Source organism: Thamnophis elegans, chromosome 6 (genome assembly GCF_009769535.1).
Source record: "Thamnophis elegans isolate rThaEle1 chromosome 6, rThaEle1.pri, whole genome shotgun sequence".
Classification (NCBI taxonomy): Eukaryota; Metazoa; Chordata; class Lepidosauria; order Squamata; family Colubridae; genus Thamnophis; species Thamnophis elegans.
This window is the reverse complement of record NC_045546.1, coordinates 50,934,314-50,957,406: the sequence shown is the minus strand read 5'-3', so window position 1 is coordinate 50,957,406 and position 23,093 is coordinate 50,934,314. Positions and strand designations below refer to the sequence as shown.

General features: G+C 38.8%; 1 protein-coding gene across 2 annotated transcripts in view; it reads right to left on the bottom strand.

The window, feature by feature from the left end:
• The window catches only part of HUNK (hormonally up-regulated Neu-associated kinase), a 57,298-nt gene extending 36,749 nt beyond the window's left edge, over window positions 1–20,549 (bottom strand). For both annotated transcript variants that reach the window (XM_032220179.1, XM_032220178.1), the window contains exons 1-2: window positions 20,295–20,549; window positions 881–1,173 (exon numbers count right to left, since the gene is read on the bottom strand). In XM_032220179.1, coding sequence (XP_032076070.1) covers window positions 881–1,173; window positions 20,295–20,549 — 548 coding nt within the window. The remainder of the gene's footprint in view (window positions 1–880; window positions 1,174–20,294) is intronic.
• Between the last annotated feature and the right edge of the window lie 2,544 nt (window positions 20,550–23,093).

Sequence of the window (23,093 nt, the reverse complement as noted above, 5' to 3'; positions counted from 1 at the left end):
TAATGTTACATGCTATCCAACAGAAACATGGTGAATATACTATATCATAAACAATTTTCATTATTGCTTACTATGTTGAATAATTCACCTCACTGCACCAGAGCTCTGAAATATTCATCCTTACCCTTCTACTTCCAGAAGACTGTTGGACTGAGGTGAAGTTGGCTATTAGGCAGAGACAACCTTCCACTAGTACTTTGCAGGTTGAGATTTCATTTTAGAGACATTGGTAAAAATGGGATCTTTTTTCTACTCATAGATGCAAAATAGTGGGAAAGAACCAACCTAGAACTAAGGAGAAATTTCCTGACAGAACAATTAATTAGTGGAATGACTTGCCTCCAAAGGTTGTAGTTGCTTGAACACTGGAGGTTTTTAAGAAGAGATTGGACAACCATTTGTCTGAAATGTTATAGGATTTCCTGTTTGAGAAGGGGTTGGAGTAGAAGATCTCCAAGGTCCCTTCCAATTGTGTTATTTTGTTAAGAGAAAGAAAAAAAATGAAAACTGCAAATCTTACTGGAATTATTTTTCTCATTTCTAGAATTACGTCTTCTAAAAGCAAACAAACCTCAAGACATACCAGATTAGGTAAACCAGATTAAAAGGAACAAGAATAAAAGTCTCTGTGACAAAAGAAAAAAAATGTTCGATTTATACAATATTGTATTTCTCGTTATAAATTCTTATCTCATTGAGTTTTACCATAGTCACCAGTAATAAGTTAAAAAAACAGCTATGCTGAGTTGGAATTCTGAGAGTTGCAATCCTGATACATATGAAGGACATCAGTGGAAGTCTAATAACTAGAGAGAAAAATATTTTTACCATGGAAATGGATGATAATAGGAAAATATGAAGCAGGAAATGTTCAACTTACCTGTGAACAACCCCTGCCCGATGTAGATGCTCAACTGCTAATATAAGCTGCCTGATGTATTTGCGCGCTTCATGTTCTTCCAACCTTTTTTTCTCATAGATTTTGTGCATTAAGTTGCCTCCTGGGCATAGTTCCATGACAAGGTAGTAACTATTTTCAGTTTCCAAGATATCCAGCAGTTGAGCAATGTTAGGATGACGAATCATTTGCTGGATCTGGCCTTCCCGTCTCAGATTCTTGGTCACATAGGTGTCCTTTTTTGCTCTTTTTTTATCAATAACTTTCACTGCCACCTAGTAAGAAACAAAAAATTGATATTTTAAATTATGGCATTTTCTTAATTCACAATAGAAAAATACATTTGAAAATGTAATATTTAAATTTATTTTTAAATTCTAGTATTCATCCCATCCTCACGTAAAAGTAAACCTCTGACAAAAGTACACGTTTCTGAATGAGTCATTTTGTGTATTTCTAAACAAAATCTCCATTTTCTTTTTTTTTCTTCTTGGAAAGTATCCATAGAGTTGTATCCAAATATTACATGAGGGACTTTGTTTATACAAACTTATAGTAATAATTGGTTTAGTCAAAAACAAATCTGTTTATGGAAAATATGTTTGCATATGTACAAATGTATACCATAAATGGCCATAATTTATGTAGAAGTTAGAAATGATATTACTAGATAAATATGTCTAGAAATCAGCTAATAATTTATATTATAATAAATGATAATTCAAACAGGCAAGTACCTGCCACATAACATTCCATAATAGGTGTAGATAAGAAAGGCAAAAAAATGGACAGTGGATGTTGCGCTCCCCAGAGACAGAAGAGAAGAGAAAGAACAGTAGAATATAAGAAATTAATGAGTTGCAAATAGAAATAGAAAGACTAACTCAAAAATATTGCTTGGATCTGTATATACTGCTTATTTTACCAATACGTTACAACATCCTACTGTAGGCTCCTGGAAAGAATTTGATGCCTACAAAGGTCAACAGCTAAAGGCAGCAGTGACTTCACAATGTTGTCAACAGATAACAGCAATCGGCATTGAGAAAGTCATCACCAGCAGCTTTACTTAGAACAGTGATATTTTTAACTCCATCAAACAACATCTGCCTATCTTAGGTCGCGGGGAAGGATTCAACAGGGATAAAAATTCCAAATCCAGTCCAAACATAGTCTTGAATGTGCAACCAACCGTTACAATTACAATTTTTCCAGAATTATAATATATAGAGAAACTGTTTGGTGTAATGGTTAAGGCATCACTGAGGCTAAAAACTGGGAGACCGTGAATTCTAGTCCCACCTTAAGCACAAAGCCAGCTGGGTGGCCCTGGGCTAGTCACTTTCTCTCAAATCAAGAAAGGAGGCAATAGCAAATCACTTCTGAAAAGCCTTGCCAAGAAAGCTGCAGGGAGTAATCAAAGCAGTCTCCAGGAGTTGATATGATTGAATGAAGCATATGAAAATATGTATATTATTATATGTATGTTTACCATACGCAAGCTACTCTTTGGACAATGGCACTATCTGAAGCCTCTTCAAAGCTCATATCATCTTATTGCAGAGCTGAAATAAACTAATATAGCATTGCTAAGACCTCTATCATTATAGCCATCTTGAATAAGCATGGAACAATTGACATACCAGATTATTCAGCATAAGGGCACTCCTAGCTGCAGCCATCACTTAAGTATCCAGGTTCAAAGTAGAATAGGAAGCACTCCAAACCTTCTTGGAATAAGCTAACTCTCTTAGAACTGTTTGAGGTAGGGAAGTGATAAAGCGACAGGATAGGAGATAGAATTTAATTTATCTTTAACTTCAATAGCAATAATCTTATTTACATAAATGTAACCTGGCATGAAGCCCATTACTATCTTTGTATAAATTGCTTCTACCAGTGACTAGCATTCTGATTACTTCCTTTCTAAGAAAGAACTTGCCAAAATAATGAAAGTAATAAAATTAATCTACATCAGAAAGTAATTGTTGTAAACTACTTCTGGGGTAAAATATGAGTTACTAATGCCAGTGCAGTTTGACCTCATCTTCCAAATGGTGTCCTAAGGGTTTGAAATGAATGATAAATTTCTGCAGATCAAATGTGAAAAGTTGTGCCTGGATTAGATTGGGGGTGGGGGGGAGAGGAAGGAACATTACTGAGAGAGAGGCAACAAGCTGATCTTCTGCCAAGACGTAAAGAACAGAGCAATACTGCAACTAGCTTCACTTTTAATGAAAAGATCAAAGTAATGCTCTGTGCGGGAGAAGGCAGTTGTAAAAATTTGATAATAAAAATAAATTTGTTAAACATAGTAGCTGTTTAGCAATTTAATTGTGCAATATGCTAGTACATTACTGTAATATTGATTCCACAAGCTAATTTTTATGATTTTACAAACATTTTGGAAGAAAATCAGAATTTATACGCATGTATTTAAACAGAAGATGGATTTAGGTAACTAATTATATTAAACCTCGAGACAGCTATTTAAGCATGCAGTAGCTCTGTTACAGAAAATAGTTTGAAGCTGTTCCACATGGTTAATTATCATATAAATCCATCCTGCCTTAACCAAGTAACTGGCCTTGCATATGCTTTTGAAGTTGAGCATCATTCATTTAAGGAGATTATTCTTAAGGATTCATCTGCTGAAAGCAAATCGATTTATGCATACTGGGAAGCTGTTCCTTGTTGGCAGAAGGTGGAAGTAGAGTAGTAGGAACTATAACACCACAGGAAGAAAAATAAATATTATTTTAAAAGATTTGTGAACCATTTCATCTCCAAATTTAATACTCTCTACTTTATTAAATGATTTAGATGCATTTTTAAAAAAATTACCTCTAACTTAATATCCTCCAGACCCAAAATTCTAAAAGCTACGGTCTCCTAAACAATTGGAGGTTGAGAGAGATGTTTTACAGATGGTGGGCAGATATATTCTCTTATAGCTGAATATCTATCAGATCATCTTATTTGCATTAAACAAAGTTGTTAAAAGTTTTAAAAATCATTTTAAGTGAAAGGTGGCCTTCGCAATATTTGCTAAGAAAAATGTTTAAATCACATTCAACAAATACTTTTAAACAAAAAATGGCATGTTGTGCACTGAAAATTGTAGTCTTGGAAAATTCTGGTTTTTGTTTCATTTTTCACAAGTTCAGCTACATATTACAATTTCCATATGACATAGTCTATGTCCAGGTAATCAAGATCTCAAGTTATATGCTGTACATAGTTTATTTTTTTAAAAAGGGAAGGTCATCTTAGTTTGCTTACAAATATGGTAATAGAAATTGGTGATTGATTTTTGTCTACTGTTCTTTTACAGGATTATCTTACATTAAGGATCTATGTTTTTTTCAATACATCGCTTTCTCATCATTTTACTTTAACAGAGGACAATTCTTTGAACTAAAAAGGCTACAAAATAATATTAACTATCTCAGTTTTGATGATGTTCGTCCATCGTGTTCGAAAAGGACCTTTATATCTAATAGGTTCTGGGCTGTCCACAATGTGTTCGCAGGTGGCTGGTAAGACCTATACGGACAAGAAATGTTCTGCCATATGTCAGGCAGACATGTGGACACCATTGTTATAGCATTTGCAACTCTGGCATTGTGGAGTGCTTGCTTCTCCTGTGCTATGGTTGTTCTTCTGCTCTCAGATGTCTGTCAGCCTTGGTGGATCAGCGTGTGCCATGTTGATTGATCTTGTGCCAGGATTTCCCAGGAGGTGGTGTCGATACCCAGGAACTTGAAGGAGGCTTTCAACATGTCTTTGTATCGCTTCCATTGTCCCCATGTGATTGCTTTCCTTGAGACAGCCCACCATAGAGGAGATGTTTAGGGATGCGATGGTCTGGAATCCTTGCAACATGGCCTGCCCAGGGTGGCTGGGCTTTCATCAGCAGGGTGTGAACTGTTGGCACACCTGCTCTGGAGAGGACTTCTGTGCCTGGCACCTTGCCCTGCCACTGGATCCTCAGAATTCTATGGAAGCAGGTCGTGTGGTTCAATTGCCTAGCGAGCCTCCTGTATACAATCCAAGTCTCACTGGCATACATCAGGGTAGTTAGCACTACTGCTAGATAGACTTTGAGCTTTGTAGCAAGGCTAATTCCATAGTGGTCCCACACATTGGTCAGTAGTCTGCCAAATGCAGAGCTTGCCTTGGCGATTCTAGAGTTGTCCTCAATGTCAATTGTCACTGCACGGGAGAGGATGCTGCCAAGGTATGTAAAGTGGTCCACTCGTTGCAGCTTTTATCCCTTCATTGTGATGGTGGATTCTTGGCTTTTGGAGCTGGCTGATGTCTTCTTTATGTTGATGCGGAGGCCGAAGTTGTCGCATGCTGCTGTGAATTTGTCCACACTGGCTTGCATTTCCTGCTCTGAGCCAGCATTCAAGGCCCAGTTGTCAGCAAAAAGGAGGTCTCAGGAAAGTTTCCTTTATCTTTGTGACAACCCGGAGACTTTGCAGGTTGAACAGTTTTCCATCAGTCCTGTATCGCAGGCTAACTCCCAAGGAACTGTTCTGGAAGGCGCCTGACAGCGTGGCTGAAAACATTAAGCTGAACAAGGTTGGTGCCAACATGTACTTGATGCCGTTTGTAACAGGAAAGGCCTCTGAAGCTTCTCCATCATCCAGAACACGAGTCGTCATACCGTTGTGGAACTGATGTACCATCAGGATGAATCTATCAGGGCACCCAAACTTCGACATGATGCGCCACAGACCTTCACGACTGACAGTGCCTCAGTTGTAATGAAAGTCAAAGCAAATGTTTTTCAGTATGGTCAATTCAGAATGTAGGTATGTTTCTCCCTCTACAAGTTTTACAAATGGCGCTTCAATGGTTTTCTAGATGTCCAATTTACTATCTTTAATGGAGTACAACTTTCAAACATGCGGTTGTGTCTTAGTAATATATTTTGACCATAACTATTAACTGATATGTATAATAATTGTTCTTTCTCTGGTATCAAAAGATAGAAAATAAAGTACCACTTTTGTTAGAAAAAAGGAATGCACACAGCTAATTAATTTGCCTCACCATTTGTTATAAAGTTCAAGTAGGTAGGGGAAAGAAATCCTGAAGTGAAATAGCTTGTCTAATTTAGTACTTGTTCCTTATGCTGTCAGAACTGCCTTTTCCTTATATTCATTATGCCTAAAGTATTTTCAGTTCCATTAAAAAATTCAAGTCATGGTGTTTGCAAAATAACTTGTTGGTAGGAAACAAAACACTGGTTTCTATAATTACAGAGAAAAGGACTTTAAAAAGCAGGCACATGTTCACTGCAAATTACACTGACGTACAAATTATTGAAAAATGATCATTTTACTTAAAAAAAATCTGTGTGTCTAAAAATTATTTAAAACTTTTCCTGAAAAAGTCTTTATAACTTTGTTAAAATATATTTCATTCACAGGAATAAAAAACAAGCACCCTTTTTACAAATATTACAACATGTTATATCCCAGGACAAAGAGTTTGAAGCTGGAGAATTACAAAAAAACTAGCTTGCCATTGTCACAGCAGCAGTGAGTACAGTATTGCAGCCCTGAAATTCAAGCGTGGATAGTATTTATGGAGGAAATGTTTTAATGTCATTCTAAGTATGGAATAGCATGAAACATAAACAGAATCTGTGAAAAAAGCTAGTGAGTTTTCCAGAAACATTTTTTTCTGAAGAATAGTGCCCAAACATTTATTAATGCTGGGCTCCATACCTGTACATTTAAAAGCCCATAAGCCTCTTTAATCATTGGAATTATCATAAGTAATGCAATGAAAGGAAGATAACTATACTCTATAGGAAAAAGTAGATGGAGTGAACATGGTCCGGGCAGTAGTGAAATTAGATTTTTTTTACTACCAGTTCTGTGGGCATGGCTTGGTGGGTGTGGTAAGGGAAGGATACTGCAAAATCTCCATTCTCTCCCCACTCCAGGGGAAGGATATTGCAAAATCTCCATTCCCACCCCAATCTGGGGCCAGCCAGAGGTGGTATTTGCCAGTTTTCCAAACTATTCATAATTTTCGCTACCGGTTCTCCAGAACCTGTCAGAACTTGCTGAATTTTCCCCTGTGTCTGGAAGAACGTTATTGCTTTCCTACTTGTTGAAAGTAACTTTTAAAAAAAACAACAAAAACTATTATTCATATCACTATCTGATTCATCTTTGGAGTGCTTGAACACTGGCTAAATGGAGATTAGACAAGGCTACTGAACTATGACTGACAGAGCTAAATGGATATGCAGATAGTCCTTGAGTTATGACCAGTGACTGTTCAAAATTATGATGGTATTGAATGAATTGGAGTTACAATTAGTTCTCAGTGTTCCACCCATCCCAGCACTCCCATGGTTGTAGGGTCACAATCTGGACAATTGACAACTGGCTTTACTTATTTATACATTTTATTTATTAAGTTTATATGCTTCCCATCTCCCCAATAAGGTGTCTTTGGGCTTTCCCTTATGACTGGCTGATGCGCCCCAAAATCATGTGATTACCACTTGCAATTTTCCCTACCAGTTTCCCCAGAAAGTCGATGGGGAATCTGGCAGGGGAAGTTGCAGGTTGCTGGAGTTAAGTCTTACCCACCTGCACACCCTCCCCAAGCCCCTCTGTGCTTGTGCCACATAGACCACTTTCACATCCCCATGTACACTCCCCAACCCTAGCTGTATCTCCCTCACACTGTTTACATCCTTGTGCCTCTTCCTAAGCTTTGCTGCACCCATTCACACCTTCATGCACCCCAGTGGAGTGCTTTGCCAGCGAAAACGGGCTCCCAAGCTCCTTTTTCTGTTGCAACAGTATCCTGCAACCCTCTGCCAGCAAAAATGGAGCTTGGCAAGGTCACATCCTAAGTCCATTTCTGCTGGCAGAGCCACCGGTTCTTCACTGTTTCCAGGACAGTCCTGCAGGGGAAGTTGCAGGTTGCTGGAGTTAAGTTAGCCCTGCAGGATGGCAGCCCTGCGGGATGGCAGCCCTGTGGGATGTGGCCCCCGGGCCTGGAGTTTGACACCCCTGTGATAGCAAACCTTTTTGGCACTGAGTGGCGCACACTCATCTGGGATGCAACCTGGAAGAGCAGCTGCCCAGGGTGCATGCACATGATGAAAAATGAACTTCTGGTTTCCGGCGTGCACATGCGGTGGCCAGCTAGATTTCTGGTTACTAGCATGCATGCGCATGCAACGATCAGCTGGCTGACATGCATGCCGGAAAATGGAAGATCAGCTCTTCCAGTTTCCAGCACTGCCGCATACACGAAGCCCAGCTGATCATCATGCGCGCATGTATGCCAAAAACCCGGAAGAGGAATGGGCGATGCCATATATGCCAGTCGACATGGCTCTGCATGCCACTTTGGGCACATGTGCTATAGGTTCGCCATCACAGTCATAGAATGTTAAAATCTATTCTAAGCATATTAAGCGATTCTAAATTCCTCAATGTATCTTTTGTCCACATGAGCTATAAAAGGAAGATAAAAATGTTCTACTCCTCCCCTGACATAGTACAAATAGTATATTTAATATAAATATTTTACAAGGATTATTAGCAATAGTTCATGATTGATTAGTAAATAAGTGAACCTGTTGGCTAGCATAACACAACTACCTTTCAAAGAACTTTTGCCATAAACAAAATTGTGTGCAAGTCATGCTATTAAATAGACATTTATATACAAAACGTGGCTAGATATATAACTTTACACATCATAAAACTGTTAAAATAAAAACCACATACAAAAAACCAGATGTCATTTTTATGTAAGATCTCGCCTGGCATCTCTTTAACCTAACTTTGCAAGTTATTGCAAAGAATTATTGGCCCTCTATGGGGAGAAAAAGTCTACAAGAAAAAAAGAAAATATGGAGGAGCTCTGCACCAAAGTGCAATGCTAAAACACTTCCAAAACTGTAAACTTAAATGTTGATTTTCTGCCAGGTGTTTATCAAGTCAACCTGACGCAGAACACAAGAAAAGATTAGAAAAGAAATATGGATTTTGTAGAATTTAGTCAGTTTAAAGTAGCAATCAATGAGTCCCTTAGAAAAAATATCTGTCTTTTTCAAAATTTGCAATGTAGAAAGCCAGGAAGTGTGGTAGGAATAGAACAATTTAAAATATACTCGGTTCATACAGCTCTTCCAAGAAAACAGCTCTTCTAACAAAGATGGTACAGGACTTATCCAAAGTATTCAATCTCTTAAAATTCTTTGGTATGAATTTACTTCATGCTCTGCTAACAAAGCTTAATTCTTATTCTTTTTTGTACCTATAGGATTTGCTATTGAAATACTACATTTTTCAAAAATGTAACACAAAATTGTTTTAAAAAAATAAAACAAGTTATTTCACAGATATTCCACTCTTTCCCACCCCGCATTTGCTGAAAGGGTCTATCTTTTTCATGTTTAACACTCAGATTTTCAGCTAGAGTAATAAAAATTAGCAGCTGATGAATAGACCTCTGTATATTTTGTTTTCCATTCAACATCAATGCGACAGAAACTACTAAATACAGTGTGAAAGGGCAGGCAGGGTAGAAAAATATTTATGCACTTATTCTTCAGAATTATACCTTCCTACGTACTCTGGTTACATGTAGAGTTAAGAAGCAGGGAATTGTTTTAAATTCACCAAAGTTTTATAAGAACTCTGCTTTTGACTATAGAACTGCTGGATAAGTTGAACCTAAAATTAAGAATGCTCTGCTTCAGTAGAAACCTCCTCCTTTAAAAAACAGGGAACAAGAGTGCTACTGTTTCAAATGCAGAATACTTGGGCATGCGGATGTTGCTCTTTAGGTCTTTACAGCAAAATCTGAAAATTAGGGGTGCATTATTTTTCTTACATCAAGTAGCTATAAGCTTTGGATTAATAAGTAACATTTCATTTTAATGAAGTTAAAGGAAAGATAAAATACGTAGATTTCAAGTTAGACATTTGATTTTCAATTTAAGTGAAGAAAAGTAATATTTGAGCCCATCTGAATTACAGAATGGATTTCTGACTGAAAATAAGCACCTCTTTCCTCATCTGAAGGAACAAAGTTATCTGGTGATCAGACTGCCCATCAGCATTAAGCAGGGTCTGGAGCAAATGTTCCAACTTTTTTTTTAATGGTATGTAAAAGCTGCATTTTAAAGTACATGGCAAACACAATCACAGTAGCAGTATACAAAAACATGGGAGTGATAAGGAATGAAAGGTACAATATGATCTTTAACAGAATTACTCGTTCAAACTAGGGAATTTCTATTTAAGACTTAGACTTAGAATAACTTTATTGTCACTTTGAATCTACACTCATCAGCGTACATTAAAATGAAATTTCGTAGCATACAGCTCTCAGAGGGTCACCAACAATATACACTACATAAACATGACAAAATAAATAAATACAAAATTATGCATATACCCACATATATTATATGATACGGAGAAAAAACACAGTCAAGTTCAGATGTATACATGTACATGGTGAGATAAACAAACCTTGTGAGTTTACTTGACAGATGGCATAAGTCAGCTGACTGCTAGGTGCAGTTCAGCAGTTCAACTCTCACTGGCTCACGGTTAACTCAGGCTTCCATCCTTCCGAAATGGGTAAAATGAGGATCCAGATTGTTGGTGGCAATAAGCTGGCTCTGTAAACCGCTTAGAGAGGGCTGTAAAAGCACTATGAAGTGATATATAAGTCTAAGTGCTATTGCTATAAGGAACAAAGCTGTTACAGAATCTGGTAATCCTGCTAGAATTACTTCGAAACTTCCTCTCAGAGGGGAGCAACAGAAAAGACCGTGAAGTGAGTGTGTGGGGGTCTCTAACAATCCTTTGAGCTTTAAGCACATAGCACTTATAAGCAGTATCCTGAATGACAGGAAGCAAGCTTTATATAATTGTCTCTGCTCTCCTTATCACTCTATAAATGGACTTTCTCTCTGAGGCACCGCAGCCAGCAAATCAAAGAGTGATGCAGTTTGTTAAAACACTCTCAATTGTGCCTCTGTAAAAAGTGGCCAGGACACAAGGAGAAGCATGTTCTCCTTATCTGATGTAGGAAATGCAAGTGCTGGTTTGCATGCTTCACTAAGGATGACATGTGGAGAGACCAGTTCTGATTGTTAATTATCTGCACCCACAGATATCTAATACTGTTGACTACCTCTACAGTTGCCACCTTGATACTGAGTGGAGTATGACTATGCCGACTTTTTCTAAAATCTAAAAATCTGTATGATGACTGGAATAAATACCTTCAAAATAGTGTTTAAACAAAGTTGCCGTATTTTCGGTCAATAAGATGCATTCCCCTCCCTCCTCCAAAGTGGGTGAAAATGTCTGTGCATCTTATAGAGTGAATGTTGTTGAAGCCCTGCCCACTCTTCGGCCTCTGTCACCAAGCAATTTGCCTCCTTACAACAAACAGGAAACAGCCTGGTCAGCTTCAGCATAGACTGATTTAGCACGAGTAGCTGATTGCCGCTTGGATTGGCCTCCCAGAATACTGCCAACCAGCTGTTCCAGGCTGCAGGGATTGCTGCCGCCCATCGCCACTGTTGCCACCCATCACCACTGCTACCTATCACTGCCTCCGCATGCCCCATTTTCAGCCTCTCTGTGATCCGTTATGGCTCATTACAGGTCGTGGGGATCGCCACCACTGCTTATCACCGCCACATGCCTATCGCTGCTCAATGTATGGCGATCAGCGGCGGCAATCCCAGCTGCCTGGAATGGGCCAGGAATGCTAGCTAATGAAGAGATTATCAGTAATATGGTAATCTATTGCTGCTGTCCTATTCTTTCTTGTGAGGATTGGGGGGACAGAGAATGGTTGTATGCACAGCTCCATTCAGGTGGGCACACCCACTGCTCTCAAAAATGGAGCTCCACGTGCAAGTGTGTGTGCACGCCCGCTGCTTGTGTAACTTGATCTGCATGCATGCCTGCTGCTCACACATATGGAGCTTTGCATGTGCACGTGCTCGTCCACCACTTATGTAGCCCAGTTCAGAAAGAGGCATGGCCTGAGAGCAAGCCACAGCCCAGGGGTTGGGGACCACTGATCTATTGCAACTATTTTAATGTAGTTATATTGTCATAGAAACATACCACACATTAAGTAAAACATATTATAAATACTTCTGAAATGACAAATGTAGAAGAATGTAGTAGCAGATGTGATAAATATTATATTTTGGAAATCTATTTACCATGGCAACTTCAACAAATAAGGAAAGTATGTTTATTTTCCTGCATATGTAATCTAATATTTTTTGCAGTCCCTATGTAAATAGTTGTTAATCCTATACTTAATCCTATTCTTGGAGCATCCATACAGTTTAGCTAAAATAATTTATAGGAATGAAATATATGAAGTCCACTGGAACAGATACATAGGTGATAATTCTACATCTGCAAAGATCTGAAACTGTATTACTCTTTGTATGCCACATTTATAAATAACCAAAATATAAAGCAAGACATTGTTTGAAAAAATAAACTTAGTATGGTAGTATGCCATTTTTAAAACGTCTATGGAAGATGATCAGCCACTGAGAAACTCAAAAAGATGCAGTACTCAGCTGTTTTTAGAAAGCTGTTTTTTCTTTCATTATGAATTTGTGGAAGATTAACAAGAATTTACAGCTTTCAGCAGTACTTGTTCTTCCTATAAAAGCCTCCTCTGCATTTCCAAGATTCTAAAATACAGAGCATGGCAGCTGTTTGCATTTAAAAAATAATATAAAAAGACCTTTCCACAAAAAGATCCTTCTAATATTATTCTGTCTTTATAGCATAACCTGATTATCTTTAGCAGTTACAAAGTAGTGTACTTCAAAATCTGATTTCATACCAAAGAGCAAGTAATTGATTTAAAAAAAACATTAATGAAAGCATTAATGAAACGTATCTTTCAATAGTTGAAATCAAAGAATCCAAAGTATGGGCTGAAATGTATACCATATTTTTCGGAGTATAAGGCTATAAGATGCACCTACCTTTTTTGGGGAGGAAGACAAGAAAAAAAAATCTGCCTCTGCTTCCCAGCAATTTGCCTCCTTGCACCAAACAGCAAACAGCCTGTTTCAGTTTCAATTTCAGCCCAGCCTGATTAGCACAAGAAACAAAAATCTGCCTCCACCTCCCAGCAATTTGTCTCCTTGCAGCAAACAGCCAGTTTCAGTTTCCGCATAGCCTGATTAACACAAGCAGCTGATTGTCCGTTGGATTGGCCTCCTGAAGATCAGCTATTTCAGGCTGCAGGGATTGCTGTAGCCTATTGCTGCCTTTGCGCGACCCATTTCTGGCCTCCACATCCCATTTTCAGCCTCTGCACGCCCCATTTTCTGCCTGCTTTGGACGGCAGGGATCAGAAAGGGCGGAAAATGGGGCATGCGGAGGCGGCAATAGGCAATCCCTGCAGCCTGAAACAGCTGATAGTCAGGAGGCTGATCCAACCGACAATCAGCTGCTTGTGCTAATCAGGCTGTGATGAAGCTGAAACTGAAAGAAGCTGTTTGCTGTAAGGAGGCAAATTGCTGGGAGGCCGAGGCCAAAGGGTGGGGGCCAGTGGGTGGGCACGGCTACATTCAGAGTATAAGATGTACCCAAATTTTCAGCCTCTTTTAGGGGGGGAAAAGTGTGTTTTATATTCCAAATAACACAGTAATTCTTTAATCTCAGGATCCAATCCTACATAGTAAGCAATTCTAGTCATTTTGTCATGTAACAATGGGATTTTTTAAATTGTCATTCAACTACTAGATTAGATGGTACACAAATTTGATAAGTACCAATGTAAAAAAAAAAGATCAAACTAACAGGTGGGACTGCAGCCCTGCTTTTCTTTTCTTTTAAAAAAAAGTTTTTATTTTTTAAACAAATATAAACAAACATAACACATATAAAAACATCTTCCATTCGGCCCTGCTTTTCTTGACGTGCATTATATACAACTAATAAAAAAAGGAGTAGTACTTTAATTATATATTCACAGTCACCATCTCAATTTTTTAAATACTCCTGGGAAGGATTTTTAAAAAATTAACACTACTTTAAAATAGCAATATCTGTTAAAGAAACTTTTCTCATTAGTCTATGGAAGCAATTATATATTTTACAAAATTAAAGAAATATGACATTCATTTTAGAAAAAACTAGTCATACAGTTGGAAAAAATTTAGAAACTAGATTATTTTAGTTAACTTTTTTTCTTTATAATGCAAAATTGAAATGCCATTAATCTTATTTGTTAAGAATGATTACTTCAAAGATAAATGAAGCATTTGGTATAATTTAGGGACACAAATTAAAAAGTGAACAGAATTTAGGAAAGTACAATCTGAATTTCACAGTCACATTAATTTATGATTAGCCATTAATCCATATACAATCCAAAACAAAGATGCTGAACTCTCATTGAGAAATGCTATCCATTCTACTTTGGATTATCTAATAGTTTTGAAAAGCCCAATTGGATCTAATTTGACTTTTCTCAGATTAAAGAGGTTTATGGATTAACACCTACATTTAATTATTTTCAGACCATGGAATAAAGGGGGGAAACTATAAAGTAATTGGATCCCATTTATCTGTCTTTCTGGCATCAGGATAACTCTCTAAAACATAACATAACTGGAGTAAACTTTGTTGGAGAACTCACAAAAGAAAACGGGCTACATCCAGACAAAGGCTGTAAAGAAGGAAAAAATCCAGGAAAAAAATTCCCCAATGAATCCCCATGAGAGAGGCAGTTTGGAATATTGCCAACTGTTCCATTCTGAGCCCCCCTTTCTCCTCCTCTCCAGTCGAGTATCTAGAGTAGGCCTATTGTAAGGGAGGGGGGGAAGAATTATAGAAACTATAAGGTTTATAAGAACTCTCCGGCTTGTTATTCTTTTCAATCCACTGTAAAAGAGCATATAAATTATTTGCACAGCAACTGCTGAACCTAGAATTGTGGGAAAAATTCAGAAGTCATTCTCTACATACTTTCCCCAATCTGTTAGTAGCCATATGATAATAATTCAAAGATTTGGTTCCATTCACTGTGTACTGGCAAAAACTAAAATGTCTTATCAGATGCATTAACAGAAAAAGATTCATGATACAGGGGTTGACTCGGGAAAAGTTTACAAACCTAGTCCTTAGTTAATCACCTCAAATATAATTAGGGCAACCACATTAGGGTTACAAAAATGCAACCGCTGAATCTATTTGCTGCTGTCCAGATTTTTACTGGCCAATTCTGATCACCCTAACATCATTTCTTTTGCCCCATTCCAAATGGGAACAGGCCCCTGAAAAATTCAGAAAAAAATGAAGAGTGGTGCTGAATTGGACAGCTTATCCTGGTCCCAATATATCCTGGTCCCAATATATACTGTACATGCTAAGTTTGGATGTTTATATAAGTGAAGCATGATATAATTAGGATTACCAGATCAGGCTGCACAAATCTGAACCACCAGTGAGTGGCCTACTTTCCAAAAAGCTTTTAAGAGAATATATATGAATATATATGAATATATATATGTTTTTTGTTGAATTTTGCTGATAAATGAATAAAGGGAGACTAGTATAGATGTATTTCAAGCTATTTAGCTCTCATCAGCTAGCCATACCCTTACTGGGATTTGAACCTGGGCTATATTACATACTAGGCAGACATCTTAGCCTGTGGCCTAATGGCTAAGATGTCTGCCTAGTATGTAATATAGCCCAGGTTCAAATCCCAGTAAGGGTATGGCTAGCTGATGAGAGCTAAATAGCTTGAAATACATCTATACTAGTCTCCCTTTATTTATTTATCAGCACAAATACAACAAAAATGTAACAAAAAGGCAACAGTAAAAATATTGGGTTTCTGCCTGGATGGTCTCTTGTGACGAGCCGAAGGACAGAGAATGGAAGTAGTGATCTTCCTCCCATATTTGGGCATACCGGGGGTTGTAAAAATCTAATTTTTATACACACACACACACACACACACACACACACACACACACACATATATATATACCTACCATCTGAAAATTAGGTTCAGAATGCATCCTATATTTAATTATAATTTAAAAACTAAAATTATATTACATATGGTAATATCTAAAATATAAATAATATAGTTATACGGAGTGCATTATAGAAGATTAGTCCATTAGGGTCCAACGGATCTTCCATGATGCTGCACAAGACTTAGCTATATGAACAGTTCAAAAAGTAGTTCATTTATGAGGCATCTGGGCATAAACTGACTCTGGATGATCAGATTATCTACTAATTAGAGGTAGGAATCTACCTCTAATATTTTCCCTATAACTACTTGCCATTCTGTATCCTCTGTCCCTTGCTTCAAGGTTTGTTTTGCCTGATCTGATTCCACTTGAGAACTGAAGGAGGTATTCTAGATTGAAAAGATTAGATTCAAAAGTCTTGACCCAAGTGGACTGAAAACTGTCCTTAAAAATTAATGATAGAAATTAAGCTTCAAAGGTTAATAGCATCTAGACATACTTTTGACTCAACTTTTATCATACTTATCTCCAGTCGTAGATGTGCATTTGAGATCCAGAGAAGTATTTGGAGAGCTACTATGATTAATTTAGATTGCATTCTCTTCCAAGGAGGTGAAACAAGAAGCAGGAGGGCCAACCAGAGTCCCATAGAGAAACTGGACTAGTAACTTAGTCCAAAAATGCTTAAGTGTAGTAGAACATAATATCCTCCCTTGGATCAAAAAGTTTGAGGATTGCATTGGAAGATCTTTGTCCAGTAACAGCAGCATATACACAGTGGGCCTTCCTTGATCCAGTGGCATGCATGACTATCCTAAATAAAGCTAGCCACTTGTTCTATTTCATTGCCATTAATGCTCCAGAGGAGCTTTGCCCTTTTGGCAAAAGCTATAATTTTGGTTTTCTGATTTATCATTGTTACAGTATTAGACCAAAGTTCTCAGAGCTCTTTTAAGACATATTGGTGTTTTGAAAAGAATTACAGTGTAATTCTTTGCCGCAATTTCCTGATTTGACAGGATGTTGTTTAGACATCTCACCATACCGTAGATATAAAATTTGAAAAGTGGGGAGATAGAGAGATGAATGTGCTTAGCCCATAGAAGATAAAAGAGAAAATATGATGAACACTATTTAAATATCTCAAAGAAGCTCATGTAGAAGAGCAAGACTAGCTTGCTATGATACCTGAGTAATAGATATGGAATAATGTAGAAGTTACACAAAGGCAAAATTCCAACAGAACATTAGGAGAAAAAAACCTTCCTCACTGTAGGATCAATCAATGGTATGCTTTCCTTCACTGAATCTATTCAAGCAGCTATCTGCTAAAGATCCTTTACTTTCAATTCTTGCACTGAGCAGGGAACTGGATTCCGAAATGATCTCTTCCACATCTAAAATCTTAATGCATAGTTAATTTAGAATAAGCTCCAGTGGTGTTTTTAGAAAGTATGCACAAGCTCAGATTTCTTTAGAGCAGTGTTTCTCAACCTTGGCAACTTTAAGTCCTGTGGACTTCAACTCCCAGAATCCCTCAGCCAGCACTGGCTGGGGAATTCTGGGAGTTGAAGTCCACAGGACTTAAAGTCGCCAAGGTTGAGAAACACTGCTTTAGAGCAATTGTTAAGAAATACAGTATCCACCAACAATGTTAAATAGAAAATAAGAAAACTAAATCAGATTCTGCACATTTACTGAGGTACATGTGACTTAGATAATTTCTGCACAAATATTGTCTTCTAGGATCATCAAACTATTGTTGTGCCAAAATATATATAGACAGACTTTTTATTACTTCAGGAATACATCAGAGCTATACTACTTTGATTTAAGGTTTCAATGTTCCAGACTATTATTTTAGAGCTTAAAACTAATTACTCAATGTAACAGGCATAGGAAATGCAGCATAATTAAAGTATCTGACTGCCACAAATTATTACCAATGGATTTCAAAGCAATATCTAAAGCATTATGGTAACCTGATTGGATGTGAGGAGGCCTTGCCCACTTTTTCCAGACATAGATGAGAATTATGTAAATCATAAACTTAATATGTGGCCTAAATATTAATTCAAAGGAAGTAGATTAGTCCTGAAAAAATATTAACAATGAAATGTTAGATAGGTACTTGGATTAAAAAAAATAAATTAACCTAACAGGAAAGTTATTTGCAATTGTCTTTTTTTCAACTTCTCTGTTAGCCTAAATCCAAAACTATGCCAGATCAGGAAGTTGAAAATCATGCAGAATAAGGTAATGGTAATCCACTTCCAGAGTATTGCCAAGAAAACTACACTGAATAAGGTTTAACAATTATTTAGTATTGTAATTGGTTATTATTTTTCCAACATTAGGTAACAGAAATAACTTAAAAAATGTTTTACAGTTTCTATCACCAACTCACTTATCTCAGTTGTCTTTAATAGTCCTACTGCCCTCTTACAGTATTATAGGAAATTTCTTGAGTAACCTCATTTACACAGTAATCTATATATTTAACGATCTCAAAAAGTTACAAAACCATAAGTGAGTTTCCAACAGCCAAAAAATGAACAGTTTCAGATTATTAAATATTATATATTTATTATCTTGAATTTCAGACTAAAGGCAACTAGTCCGGTGATTTAGAACATGAAAGGTGTATTCAGATGAAATATCTCCTTTACACTGTCAATTAAAATAAACTATGAAACTATTCTTTTTTTTCCTGATACATACAAATTAAAAGAATAGAAAAACTGCAGAGCAATTATAAATTAGCAATTTTGCCCTGCCACAAGATTATGAGTAAGGGGCAGAAAGGCAGCAAAATAAAAGCTTCTCTGAGATCACACCTAATTAATTCTACTGCAATAAACTAGATTCCTCAAACTAGATATTCTGGAAACACATAATCCAATCAACAAGAAATGAGTAGGAGTTATGCATGTCATCCAATAAATTCCAAAGAAACAAGTTGAGGAAGGCTGTAATAGCCTATCACATTTTAGATTAAATCCATATTTTTTTACCACTAAGCCTCAGTAAATTCACTAAGTCTTACTATTATGTACACAGGCCTAGAATTATATCTCATGTGTCTTGTATAGTTTTGGATGCTGGAGAACAAGGTTTTTTTCTTAATTTAGACTTCTACATTTGCCAGGTTTTGGGGAAGGGAGGGCAGGAGATGATTGGAGAAGGATCAAAAGATGGGATGGGTATCCTGAACCTATTGTTTGGAACCAGTAAAAGATATCTGGAGGCATCCTTTGTCTTCTAATGTTTCCCTAATATTGACATACTCACCCCCTCTTTCTATTCTTACTTCATTTAAAATGTTTCAGATGGTGTTTACAAATAAGGCTTTGATTTGCAAGCACCCTGTGTCAAATAGAGAACTCCTAAGTGTTCAGGGGGAAATTTAAGGGCTTCAGCAGGGAAGGTTTCTAGCTCTGCCAATTAAAATATATTGTAGACTTTTTTAAAAGTCTTTTTTTAATTAATCCCAAAAAGAAAAATAAACAAGTAGCAGAGAAAGACAGGAGGGTTGCAAACAAAAGATTATGGCATCTGGACCTTCTGTAAAATATTGGGAACAATGAAAGGATTGTGTGAAAACATAGCCTTCCACTTGTAACCATTCCTGTTCTCACGGCTTCCTCTGACCTTTTTTTTCTCTTCTCCTCGAGGGGGCTTCCCACGGAATTGCAACCCCAATACTACAAATCAACGACCATTGTGCAGCAACAACTCTTCTTTCTTAACTGGGGGAAAAAGATGAAGAACGAATGGCAAAAGACACAAGGGTTTGAAGCCGGAATATATCGTGTGAGCTATAACTGCATAAGTGGCGATCGCCCCGAAGCCTTGTTAAGAAGCAACGGGAAGAATAGCTGGCTACGCAGTATCTTTTGACTGGAAGCGCCAGGCGCCCTTCGTCTGGAAGCACCTCAACGATTGTGAAGTAAAAGCAGCGACGTCGGAGGGGGGGGGGCAGCGAACAGCGGCCCTTGCAGGCGGATTAGGAACGGGGTATGGGCAGCGACGTCGGGATGGGAAGAGGCGGCTGAAAGCAACTAGCTAGAGGGCTAGGAAAACGGGCCTTTTTACGGGCTACTTTGAAAAAAACAAAAGACCCAACTTAGTCCGTGGAAAAGGCGGTGCTACAAAACGCTCGGAGCCGGGCGATACCTAACTGGACTGTACCCCGTCCGGCTCACTTCCCTCCCAAAATGGGAGGAGTGGAAGCAGCCGCGCTAGAGGCTCACAATGCCTCCTAATAAAGACTGCCTGGGGTTCTTTGGCGGGAAATTGCCCCGGCGAAGAAGAATGGAAAGCGTTGATTAAGAAGCTAACCTTTTCTCCGGTCACAACATGCAACCCTTCCCGCACTTTGGCGAAGGAGCCTTCTCCCAATTTCCGGCCGATAAGGAAGTTGCCGACCCGTTTGGTGTGCTGAAAATCTCGGATGCGCTCCCGGGAGGCCGAAGCGTTCACCCAGGCGGCCAGGAAAGTCCCCTCCGGACTGAGGGGAGGCGATGTGGGTTCGTCGTCGCTGAAGCTCGCCGCTGTGGGCTCGCTCAAAAGCCCGTCGCCAGCAGCTGCCGGCATCCTGCTCTTGCTGCAACCGCGGCGTCCCGGATCAAAAGCTCGGGCTGCGCCTCTCCCCTTGGCCCCTTCCCGCAACTTGCACGCTCGCTAAGCCGCAGCGGCACCGGCGAACTCCTCTGCAAAGCCGCCTCTCTCTCTGCTGCTGCTGCTGCTTGAAGTCTGCAGCACCCGCTTGCCAATGTGATCCGCACCCGGGAGTCCACGTGGGGAGTTGCCGGCGGCTGAATGATGGACTGAAGCGCTTTGCTTCTTGTCAATGAAATGATGGCTCGCCGAAAAAGAAAAAAACCCAAGGAAGCCGCTTCCCCGGGCGGCCAGTCTTGGCTTGGCCGAGATTCCAGGGCAGCTGCGACGACCACGAAGCTCCGGGCTCGGCTAGGGCGAGTAGCACAGCTACAGCGCTAAAGCCTTCTGCTGCTCACGTTGAAGAGAGAATCCGAGCCAGCTCCCGTACATCAATTGTCTCCTCCTTGGAAGCCAGTTGGCTGCCTTTTCTTCATTGGATCTGTCGATCACTTGTCCCCTCCCTCTTGTACCGTGCCTGACTAGCTGCCTCGCTCTCTCCCGATGCCGCTGCTTGGGGCTCCTTTCCCCTCCAGCTGGGGAAGAGGGAGGGGGAATAGGGAGCAAATACTTCATTCAGGCTGGATTTGCCGTAATGTAACCCGATCGCTCGGTTAGGGACAGAGATGTAATAAAAGAAATAATGACATTCGACAACGATCGAGATCTTGAAGTTCGGGCGAGTCCTCCCCGTTATTCCCTGCGCGCGCGCGCGCACACACACACAACACACACACACACACACAGAGCCGTTTTATTTAGTGCGATTTGTCTCCAGTATTAAAGCTAAGCCACAACACGAGGAAACTCGTTTCTAGAGAACGTTAACACGCGCTACCTTAAATGCACGAAGATGCTGCATATTTCTATAATTAGGACATTCGAGCCGTATCCTGGGCTCTTTGCATGTCTTTTTCCCGATCAAAGAGTTTATTTTTCTCAAGATCTTTTATTCTTATCCTGACAATGTTTTTTTTTTAATGACACCTTTTGTGCTTAAAAGCACTTCACTTTGTTTTTACTGTTTTCTGCGGGTGAAATGAGCTTCTGAGCTCAAATCGTGACAGCTCTGCCAGTAGAAGAATAATGCTTCTTGCCTCCCTTTTCTGTGGATAAAGATTTGAAGCTGAAAATGGCAGTTTTCCTAGCAGCTGAAAGAAAAGCCCCACCTTTTCTTGTACTTTATTTTAATTTGGAGCACTTGTCTCCATTATCAACATCTTGTATTTTATCTTAAACCTAGCTTAATAACTTGCTAATATAGCAAGTATAGCATTCTAGAGTACTTTGGTCATCATACTTCTATACCAGTGTTTCTCAACCTTGGCAACTTGAAGATGTCTGGACTTCAACTCCCAGAATTCCCCAGCCAGCGAATGCATTCGCTGGCTGGGGAATTCTGGGAGTTGAAGTCCAGACATCTTCAAGTTGCCAAGGTTGAGAAACACTGTTCTATACAAATAAAAATGGAGAATATGAATAAATGTGAAACTGTCAGAACAATTTAATACCAGACAAAATAAAAGAGAACATCTGTGGATCCAACAAATCTGCCTCCAGTTGAGTGATCCCAAAGACTGAATCAAAAGCATTACAGTTGCCACACAGACATTGCTGAAAATACTTTCACATATGGTAACTCCTTTAAAGAGGGTTTGTAAACATTTTTCCAGCGTGAGCCAAACCAGAAAAAGGAGGGGCTTTTTGGAATCTGCAAGTGGAATCTGAAAAAATATGAAAAGACTACCATATAGTTTAGGAACATGGTGGCTCAGTGGCTAAGACACTGAGCTTGTCGATCAGAAAGGTCTGCAGTTTGGTGATTCGAATCCCTAGTGTCGCATAACGAAGTGAGCTCCCGTTGCTTATCCCAGCTTCTGCCAACCTAGCAGTTCGAAAGCACGTAAAAAATGCAACTAGAAAAATAGGGACCACCTTTGGTGGGAAGGTAACAGTGTTCCATATGCTTTCGGCATTTAGTCATGCCAGCCATATGACCACGGAGAAGTCTTCAGACAGCACTGGCTCTTCGTCTTTGAAAAGGAGATGAGCACTGCCCTCTAGAGTCAGAAACAACTAGCATGGATGTGCAAGGGGAACCTTTACCTTTACGATATAGTTTTTGATAAAGTAACTACAATAAGGTATTTAATCAGCTTAAAAGAAAAGAGTTATTATATTTCAATGGGAGTCCATTCTAAGCATGGAACCATTCAAGATAGTTCAGTATTGACTTTGGAGTATAATGTATAATAACAATATTTTTTTCTTTAGTTCATTCATGTTCAATTCTGGACAAGTTCTTGCAGTTTTCAGAAATAGTTGGCCATTGCCACCTTCCTAGAGCTGAGAAAAAGTCAGTAGCCCAAAGTCACCCAGGTGACTTTGTGTCTAAGGCAGAACTAGAGATCAAAAGGCTCCTAGTTTCTAAACTGATGCCTTAACCACTACATTACACATAACTCTGGCTCTCATATTTCA